Source organism: Opisthorchis viverrini (assembly GCF_000715545.1).
Source record: "Opisthorchis viverrini unplaced genomic scaffold opera_v5_102, whole genome shotgun sequence".
NCBI classification, from domain to species: Eukaryota; Metazoa; Platyhelminthes; class Trematoda; order Opisthorchiida; family Opisthorchiidae; genus Opisthorchis; species Opisthorchis viverrini.
The window spans coordinates 1,397,402-1,408,505 of NW_008751761.1; the positions used below are offsets into that span (position 1 = coordinate 1,397,402).

The following is an 11,104-nucleotide window of genomic DNA, read 5'->3' on the forward strand; positions in this document are numbered from 1 at the left end:
AGCCAAAGGCTTTGGTTGAGGACCCTAATCGTCCTCCTGTCTAGATGTGGGCGCCCTGGCAGTATCCCAGCCCTCGTACAACTATGTACGGCAGTGAAGCATCGGTGTTGAACACTGATGTCATGCTGTCGATGATGATGATGATGATGTTAAGTGAAGTTTCGAAGGCTGAAATAACCTAGCGGCTGAAGACTGAGAACTCATCACTGTGGGAAGCAGATCGGTCAGTGCCATGGCTGCCTGTCGATCGTCCTTATCCTTTCGGTATGTTTGCTTTTCGTGAATTACGCTGTGTGCTGCCCGAACGAATGGTTTTCGTTTATTAATTGATCGTTGCGTTTGTTCCAACAGTCGATTTTGGTCAGGAATCGAACTTGACTTTCGGATTTGGCTTGAACCACGAAACAGTCATATCGCAGCAAATCACGTCAAAAAACACGCTAAAATAGACAAAACTAAATACAGAGTCCTACATACCCACCTCCACAAGTGTGTATGGATAAGGAATCGGTCCGAAAAATTTCGTGAAACATAACGGAGATGCGGTTTGCAGAAAGCATGTGAATATATGGCAGCCGGAAGTAGGTCGCAGGATGCCAAATTTCCAAAGCAATGTCATGCCAAATACATATGGGTTCGATAACAAAGGATCAAAAGGGTGAACTAAAACTACCAAGTCCCGCAAGATAACACCCAGAAACTTAGTGGAATGTTCCGGTTCAAGCCAAAGCCTAATGATTTAACACCTCTATCCAAGCCTCGAAATTCCATTTTCGATATTGAAAATAATTAACGTCTGCAGCAATTCTCGCCTCGACATTTGAAAGGTTTTCTGTTCAAAGGATGATCGATTTTCTAGTAAAGCTTCCAAGCTACACATAATAGAATTCCATACATCCTGGTAAGTTGAGCTTAGTTTGTGCTCTCCAGATCGGTTCAATCTTAGCGGGGTCGGTAAGGCAGATGCGGTTAAACAAACTCTGTATACACAGTGAGCTCGATATCATGTGATTAATTCGTTTGTCTTATGTATTTTGTGTACTTTTGTGTATTTTTATAAGCCTATCAGCTGCCTTGCACACCTGTGGTCACTAGTGGAGGGTATTTCGTCAGTACGACGTTCACCTCTCCTTAATTTGGGACCAGACATTTGCTAGATTACTACCGAGTTCGTCGAAAAAAACATCAAGCTGTCTATATTTGGGATAATTACCCACGAAGTTAGTCTACATCAGCTCACTTGATTTCGGACGGTGAGGTTCAAGAATATGCATTGCCACATCCTGTCTACGTGTGAGTTGCCAACCAGAAACTGAGTTAAACTAACGCTGAGTAGTTTGCGAAAAGCTAGCTAGATTTAGCAACGCGCAGCACAGTCTGATACCAAAACGAAGCTTCTGGCCTTTTACAGGCATATTATCGGATCTGCAATGAATCACTCACGTCACTGTACACTTTAAATTTATTGGCTAGAAAGTACTACAGCAAGGCGCTTCTTGCAGTATGCAAATAAATGTGAAAATAAAAAGAGGCAGAGAATGATCCGCACAAACTATAGTTTGCTTCCAAAACAAATTTTCCCAGATTCTTGTCAAGTGCCAAATCCCTCTTCTGAGGTTGAACCGTGAACCCATTGTGCCTGACAGACGGCATTTGCGTAGATGCGGGAGCATCACGCTGCGAAAAAGTACGCACACCACTAGGAAGCTCGTTGCCAAATTATTTTATTATACGTAAATGCTGCCCGAAATGGCAACGACCTGTTTCGCTTAGATTTACTACTATAAAATGTCATTTGGATCTTGGCTTCCAAAAATTATGACCTGCTGTGGGAAGTTTGGAAAATAAATGCCCGAATTTGCACGACGATATGGTACTCACTGATGCGGTGGGGCATTTGTCTTGAGTGAATTCTATTTTTTCCCGGATAAGGTAGTGATAACGGCCTCAATGACGAAGTATACCTTCAACCAAGCATAGTAGTAACGATTTACTGGATAATAGTCTATACATGTTTGGCAACAAATGTCAACCTGTTTTTTGTCGACCAAGATTTATTTTTCAACTGAATTTGGCAGTATTTCCCATGTATTCCTTGTCACCGGTAACCAAAGATACGCATTCGAGGAATCTGTTTTGTGTACGCTGTGCATAAAACTCGTCCAACTAGGCATATAGAATAAAAACTCACATGACTCTCGTTTGAAATATTGTCTCCCTGTCCTTGCGCATCACCCTTGGTGAGTCCAACCCAGGGAATAGGCATATAGAATAAAAACTCACATGACTCTCGTTTGAAATATTGTCTCCCTGTCCTTGCGCAATCACCCTGGTGAGTCCACACCCAGGGAAGGCATTGGAATCCTGCTGCGCTCTTATAAGAGCTCATCACCACAAAAACGGGTAGTGTATCCCGGTTTGTCTGCAACAAATGATTCAGTTCGGCAGAGGAGACACCATAAAGTTGAACCGAAAGGTCTGTCCATCTGACGGGAAGAATCAACCCTATCACGGTCTTCTAAGCGATCCAGCTTGATACTCAAGACTTTAGTCGTAGAGTGGCAAACGGATATGATGAGTGGTCACGCATCCGGTGCGACATTCAGCCTTGTTCCGATTTTTTAATGAAGTCCTCATACATTGTTTCCTCAGCCTTTAACTTTGCAAACGACGTAGCCCTAATGGGTGCGATTTGTAAAGCATGAACGACGGCAAAAGTACATTTAGCGTAAGCAGCTGTCTCATCCGGGAGATTTCAACTGGATTAGCACGAACATCAATACACAAATTGCAACAAAATGTAACCTGACAATTAAAAAAAACCCTATATGAGAACTATTTCACTCGAGGCATTCAGAAGTAACCGCATCATTCAACAGAGATTCAAGCGGTGTTTGGAAACTGAGCTTGTTTGGGGGTGTTGAAGTTTTTTTTACAAGAGCTGCTCTTAGGAGGTGGCGGAAGAGTATACATGGATTGATTGGATCACTTTTTTGAATGGTATGGTATATTGTTCCAAATCACCCTCAATAATGATGAAAAGGGGTCCCCTGAGCCGGCTGGGAGACTTTCTTCGGAACCGCAGTAAAGTTTAGTCGATTAATTCAAGTCTGGTTCGTACGATCTTCTGTTTCATGCTTCCGTCACCATGATGATCATTGATCAGTTAACTGCAGCGTTCCAAATTTGACTATGCTTCCTGATTCGCTGAAGATTGCCTGAAAATAACTGTGCCTTCAGGTAACGCTCAAAATCAAACAAAAGGAAGGCAGTTAAATTGGTTAATTGATTTTTGTTGAGCAGATACTACCCATTCGATCGGGATAGTACACGACTTGCGCATCCACCGTGTGGAGCAATCAGGAAAGTTGTACCTACCATCATCATCAAACACTGGCAAACTGTTCTTCATGAGAACGCTCACACTGGTGCTCTGATACAATGGCTAAGATCTCTCTGTACTACCAAACATAAGTGGCCTGCGACAGTTAGAGGTGATACAGCTGACTTTGTATTTTTGGACCCGAGTGGCCTCATACGAATGCACACTCTTCTGTTCAGTTCTCGAGTCAATGTGTTCAGTCCCGCTTCTTCTGCTGCTAGTGATGAAGATGGCAGTGGTTGGATATTTCTTCTCCTCGTTGAGAATGTACCACCGTTCTAAACGCCATTGTTGTATCTCATCTCACATGACAAGGTGCACTTGGTTCACTTACCATTCCGTGCACCACATTCGAAAAATTGAAGAACGTTTATGTTGGACAGAATGTCCCACCAAAGCCACCTTACCGCGGGCAGTTATTTGCTGCCAATATCGGAAGCCCAACCCGCACGTGATCGGTCAATAGCTCGGGCCGCTTTCCGGGCAAGCATCATGGCGATCTCTGATTGGCCGACAGGTGCCCCCGACAGCCAATCATGATTCAACGTCCGCTGAGTGTCGGTTGCCTAGTCCAGAAGGCGTCCAAACTTCCAAGATGATTTGCCGCACTTAATTTAATTATGATGCAGTACTATTATCACAGTCCAGAAGCCTATCCACTGCTACGACCTAGTAATTTTCCGAAGAAAAGTTCAAACGAATGATTTGTTAACACTGTCAGAGTTCGTACAAATTGTGAGTAATCTTACCGGTCGCAAGGTATGCACCCAAAGTGCGGACAATCTTGATTCAATGTCTAGCATTTGCAACAAATCACCAGACAACCCAACACGTGATGTCGACCTTCATTTATCTTTCGGATTAAATTAGTGCAGAGTGATTTCAATGCATCGTCCCCGTAGCCTGCACAGTGAGTGTCATGTTTTGCTGTCGGGACAGTCCTTGTCTTGTTGCAGGAACTTTCATGTCATCTGACTTCACATGTCGCTTCTAATACCTGTTTCAAAGCGGTGCACACATGATTGCATTGGTCATCTGGATGCTTCGGCCGTGTACTACTTTGGTACATTTCTCTAGCTGGGAGAAAATAGATTACTCATTAACCAAGCTTTGCGACTGGACTGTGAAGTTATCATCACTGTGCAGTTAAGTCAGCATCGTCGGGTTTCGTCCGAATGGTTTTGGAGGCATCCCTAGTATAGCTGGAAGTATTCACGTTTTATGTCTGTGACCATGTTACTTGAAAATAAACGATAGTTTGTGATAGGTGTTGAATTCTACATGAAATTTTCTTGCCTGACAGAATCGTTAGATATTTTTCCAAGTTTCTATTTTTGTTCCAATTGATGAATCAGTCTTTCCTTTCGCATTGCGGTCTGTCTAACTTCAGTTTGCTTGTTAACGTACCTTGGAAAGATTTTCTTCAAATTGATTTTTCCCCTATATGTTTTGTTCCGTGGCGTAGTTTCCTGCCGATTTCTAATTGAACCTTCTTTTTGAGGTTCTGAATGAACGGTTTTTTCTTCATCTTGAGTAGACACTCACTAATCTTGAGTCTGATCTCTTTTGGTTGCTTGCTTCGCTTTGGTTAGGAGTTTTCTTTCCTCCGTTTTGTTTCATCGTGCTCTTTTCAGTTGTAGTTTTGGGTTGAACGCGACGGCGATACATGTATTAACTGACTTGCGAGGCGAGTGTCTTATCACTGTTCCAACAGCACTCGACGGACGTACCCGCACAAGCACGCCTGGACAAGCGGAGAGATGTGACTGGTTTGACCGACACCTGGAAAAACGACCCAGTATCCATTCTGGTTTTGTCGATCGATCAACCTGCCTGTCAGTCCCTCTCAGTCGGTGGGGCCACCAACAGCACACGACGGACGTACCCGCACAAGCACGCCTGGACAAGCGGAGAGATGTGACTGGTTTGACCGACACCTGGAAAAACGACCCCGTATCCATTCTGGTTTTGTCGATCGATCAACCTGCCTGTCAGTCCCTCTCAGTCAGGTGGGGCCACGGAAGCTTCAGCCTGCTGGACGACTTTGGAGTGGTTGGTTTACTGGTCGGTCCCTTGAATTTATATTAGTATAAATGTTGTACGCTCCATTGCATTATGTAGCCTATGCTATTTTTCGGAATGAATACCTTTCACAACTGTGTTGTTCTCACTAACTGATTAAGAACTGATTCCTACTTTTTTACACTGAGTTATCTCTACTGCAGAAAATGAAGGTCAACAGGGCGACTGACGAACTGTGTAGAAGAAAGGAAGAAACAAAAGTGTTTTCAGTGCATTAAAGTTTGGACAGCTGAGATCCACGGCGCACCTACTTCGCGTCTCTATGGATTTTCTAAACTTCACAAGGCCAGGGTAGCCCTGTGTTTACATCTAGATATGTCATATTTGTCACAGTCTACAGCCAACCTGAGAATCGCTTCGCAGGCAGCGGGATAGCGAGATTTTTCAGTTTATTAGTAGAGTCGAAGACAGGACCCTTTTAGACAATAAACTTTTAGCCATGGATGCTTCATCGCTTAGTAATGTATATACCTGAATTCAGTCATCGTAACCTTATGCTGCACGCCGAATGTTCCATCCCTGCTCAGCGGAACACCTGACAGACAATTCATTCTCCATCTATCCAGTTGGCTCACCACTTGCAGATATATTTGTCTTCAATCTTGATGTATTCGGTCAGCTGTAGACATAGCAATATGTGGCGTATATGGCAGGCATGTAGACACCGCTTTCTTATATATGATACTTCCTTTGAATCACCATATGGTTTTATGGCCTTTAGTTATTAAAGAAACGTAATCGTTCAGCTGTAACACCCTTCCGGCACCTAACTACCAGAAGGAAGCACGAAGGGTAGGATACTGCCAGGTTGCCCAAGCCTAGACAAGGAAAATCGAGAGGCAAAGGTCGGGTTCGAACCATGGACCTTCCGGTAAATAGATTTGCGCTGTAACTATATAGTTATCTTACTCCCATGTCTTTATTTAGGCATATTCGACTATTTTTTGAGTTGTAAGCTTGAATAGGAAGCCAACTGTCTTTTAGTGACGCAATATTTATCGGATGGTACGAAAGTCCTGCTCGCCAAAGCATTTACCGTAAGCTCAGACGGAATGAGCAATAAACAAAACTTAAGAGTTGCGGTCCAGTAAGAACCAATCAGAAACCTTCTATACGGCACATCTAAAAATACTTTTTCCATAAAATAGCCTGACGAAGGGAACCAAGTTCTTGTTCAAGCATGTCCAAAAGAAATGGTTGTAAACGCGGACTTGTGGTGAAACGTTTGCAACCCAGATCTTTCAAAGTTGCCTCGTGCATTGCATTTCGTACAACCATATATTTGCGCCCACCTTTCAAAAGTGACTCAGTAAGCTAAATTATCATTCGATCGATTATTCAACAGAAATTGAAAGAAATTGCAATGCGACCGAGCGAATAGTCGACCTTTCCGTTCGGCCTCCCTTCATGCAGCTGCTGGGGGGCAAGGTACCGGATGTGAACAAACACAAGTGTGTTTACCAAACAAACGGCTTTTTGGAAAACTGGTACATCGATCGAATTATGAATCAGAAAGGATGATCGAGTGCATAATGATGCGTTCCCCAAAACGGCAATGACATCCAATTAGCAACTTAATTTTCGCCGAATTAAACACCAGATAAAAGTGGTAGTCACTTGTAAGCCTACTTATGAAGTCCCACCGTGACTGTCGGAAACAAATTGGCCCAGGATTTTAGCTACTGCCCAAAAATACTAGTCCACGAATATTCGAGCCTTATGTTGCATTCAGGTCGGAAACAAATTGGCCCAGGATTTTAGCTACTGCCCAAAAATACTAGTCCACGAATATTCGAGCCTTATGTTTGCATTCAGGAGAGAAATCACGTCCGGATTACTTGTTTTCTCCGAACTGGCGTGTCAGTTCTGAATAGCACACCGACAGTTCGATATTGATTTGTGGTTCACACGCTCGTCCGATGTTATCGATCCTCCGTGGGAATCTATTAGCCGGCCTTATAGATATACGCAAGACTCCATTTGTTCAAACTTTCAAAAGATACATTCAATGTCTTCGCCAACAACGCAATTTTCTCCATTTACGTCAAAGTTTTCAAGTGCCTGAAAGTAAGCTCTTTCCTGGTTTGTTATTCAACCAAGCACAAACAGCGTTTGCGCTTTATAAAACGGAGCTAACTTCCGTTTAATGCATCACCCACCTTACTGGACACCTGCCAAATGACTGAGGTTCCCATTTGCGTAAAACCGACCAGATGGACAGGTGCTGGTTTTTTCCAGTTTTTAAGCAAATGTCCGGTGTTCAACTTCGCATGTACATTTGCCAGAAAAACCGTGCTCTGACTAAGAAACTTTATGCGGATGAAAGTTTTCTTTAAATCCAGTAGCTATATTTAAATAACCGATAATTCAAACATTGTTCCTTGTTCAAAAGGTTTGCAGTCCAGATAATCCACACTGTTTTTTTATTGTTAACACATTCGTACTTACCTTCGATACACGATAACTTGAGGACGCAACCAAACATTTGACTTTTCAGAAATTTTTGTTCTGTCCTACAATTACGAGAGTAACAGCTCACCAACATCCATTGATAGCATACGAAACACTTCTGTCTTATTTGCGTCTCATCGGCTATCATTGGAGATTTAGCATTGTAGGTGGGGCTAACTTTGCTGAAAAGTCAATAAGCACCTTGGAGCTGTTTCATCCTTATTGATTAACATCAGCACTGAACATTTCACGAAAATCCTGAGAATTTATAAATCACAATCTCCCGGTTAATAATCTGACCATTTGGTCGTTCGGATGGTCACCGATGTTATTGACTGAAGGTTGACAGAATCTCAATCGAAAATCCCTACATCACTCCATACTACCCACACTCTATAAGTAGCTTGAAGTAAGAGTAAATTGGCACGGTGACTGGAACTTTCACCACAGAATTTGGCACTCGAGAAGCCAATCAGCACGTGACCTTACGATGTCAAATCCGTGTCTGAAGGATGTAGCACTATCCCATGTTTACGTGTCATCGCACTGTTGATGCGCAGCTTGTGGCCGAACGGCTAGTTGTTCAGTCTACTCTTCGATTCAGCGCCATGTGGTGTATAATAAGAATTTTTTATTAAAGTCAGAACACAGCGGAGTGGAATAAGCTTTTGTAATCCGAAGTTTCGGTTGCCGTGGATGACCTTTCTCAGGGATTTCTAGAATCAATTGAATATGAATCGAGTGGGTCCACTCCCTTGCCTTCTGATTGGTGCATTCCTGTGATCAGTTGGCAGTCAGATTGGGTCAGCGTGCGTGTGTGTGTGTATGTACGTGATTGTGCGTGCACCCGATTAAGATGTGCTTCTTCCGCTTACTGTTGTGCCAGTTGTGATGCGTCACTTTTGAGATCCTCGTTTGAGATCTGTTATTAGGTGCAGTAAGTCCAATCCAGATACACGGGATGCTGGCGCCATCACTTCGGTTGATGCGTTTCGGCTTTGATGCGTCACTTTTGAGATCCTCGTTTGAAATCTGTTACTATGTGCAGTAAGTTCAATCCAGATAGACGGGATGCTGGGGCCATCACTTCAGTTGATGCGTTTCGGCTGTGTTGATCTCTAGGGTCTCAGCGCACGTCCATTCCACGTGTAACTTGAATCCTGACTGTAGTGTACGTATGCCATCAAAACTGATTGGATGGTTTCACTCAAGTGCGTGAAGGCAATGGCTGAGTCACGTTCTATTTTTTTTAAACTCTGTTGGGTTTCTTGGACGAAAACATACAGGTGGTTTGTGCTCCGTGATCCGTACGTGGAGTTGCCGAGCTGTATGGCCCATGTATTTTGCTGGACATTCTGCACAGGGAATTCGGTGCGGTGTTTCGGTCCTTAGCCCTCACGAGATGTCGTTTCAACGCGGTGTTTATTCGGAAAAAAATGTTTTGATATCATAATCCCGAAGTATTTTTCGAATGGCACTTGAAGTGCCAACTCTATGGGGTATTCCCACGGTGACCACCGGTTTTTTGTCTTCCTGTCTCACCTCTTCATGGGGTATTTGTTTAGCTGAGTCACGCTAGTTCGTCTGCTTATATGGATTCGTCCAAGCACAGTTTCTTGATGTGATTCGGCAGCGATCCGATAACTGCACGTTTGAAGTCATGTGGATGCGAAGACTCATAATGCAAATACCCGTCTGAATGTGTAGATTTTCTGTGGATTACCACTGCGAATCCATGGCTGGCGTGAACTGAGAGTTTGCACTCCAGGAAACTAATGGTCCTCTGCTTGTTCTCAGTTTCAATCGTGAATCGCACACTGCTGCATTGTTCATTCAAACAGTTTAGAAACGCTTGCCGTTGATATGATCGTAAATATGTCATCAACATATCTCAGCTAGGTGCGTGGTGGATGGGCGAATTCACGTAAGGCCTTAATTTCAATATGGTTTAAGAAGAGATTAGCCATTATGGGTGATACTGGGGAGCCCATAGTGACACTGTCAGTGTGTCTGTAGAGCGTATTTTTTAGTGGTGAAATACGTGGGGATTAGACACAGTTCAATACCAGCAATGACATCAACAGGGGTTAAGGTTGCTCTCTGTGCTAGAGATGTATCTTCGCGCAGAAATAGAGGACAGAAAAGATAAACAGTCGTTAATTGGTACGCCAGTATGGAGAGCTGTCACATCAAAGCCAGCTGCTACTTCATCGTCATTGATTTGGGTAGATTGAAGGATACTGACAAAATCCGAGGAGTCATTCACGTGACTTACCACCAGCTGATAATAAGGCTTTAACAAACTGCTTAAGTATTTGGGTTAGTTGTAAGTTGAGCAAGTAGTATAGTCCACGATGGGGCGTATGGGGTTACCTGTTTTGTGTACTTTTGGTAAACCATAGAATCTTACGGGTCTATTGGATTTTGGTGCAAGTGCATACCAATTTGCTTGTCCAAGCTTGGGTTTTAGCAGTTGTAAGTACTTATTAACTCTCAGTTTGGTATTGTTTAGTGCTGCACTTTCTTTCTGCGGTTCAATCTTTTCGTAAGGACTTTATCTTCATAGTCCTTTCGATTCATGACAACCGTTACGATGTGGATGGACTTTTCTTTCTTTCTTTGACTCATTTTCAGTTGATTGTAGAAATCCTTGGAAAGGGCCGCCCATGGCAACCGAAACGTTGGATTACCACAACCTATTCCACTACGCTGAGTTTTGACTTTATAATTATGAAAAAAACTCCCAAAATGAAGCAGCTCTACAGTGGGTTTCAGCTTTTAAGCATACATTGTCGTCATTTACAACACAACTTCCCCAAAACAATTTCAAAATATACTCACACTACCAACTTTTCACCGATGTCTGGTCCTCGCCCACTATGCCCTACCATACTCACCATCAAAACAGAAGTCAAAGTCCTTCCTAACTCATTCAGAATTCTGTTAGATCTTTGACTACAAAACTATAGGAGAGAATTTCATCTCTACGTCCTTGTGCACGTGGCTGCATCTGGCCGATTCCCCAGCTAGTCATTTATGCTCCCATCGGGTGCGTTGCTGTCTTTGGCGCATGTATATGACCTCCTATATGGACAGCGTTCGGATTGGTCGATCCAAACGCTTGCTGTTCAGCGATTGGACAGCCAATTTTGGGTTTGGCGAAAGGTAACGAATCGATTGCTGACATCT

The 11,104-nt window shown here is 43.3% G+C and overlaps 1 protein-coding gene across 1 annotated transcript in view; it reads right to left on the minus strand.

Annotated features, from left to right (window-relative positions):
• Positions 1–5,598: 5,598 nt before the first annotated feature.
• Positions 5,599–11,104, minus strand: part of T265_05542 (hypothetical protein) — a gene marked incomplete at both ends in the record, with an annotated part of 86,190 nt that continues 80,684 nt past the window's right edge. Inside the window, 2 exons of the mRNA XM_009170576.1 lie at positions 5,599–5,637; positions 7,624–7,809. Coding sequence (XP_009168840.1) covers positions 5,599–5,637; positions 7,624–7,809 — 225 coding nt within the window. The remainder of the gene's footprint in view (positions 5,638–7,623; positions 7,810–11,104) is intronic.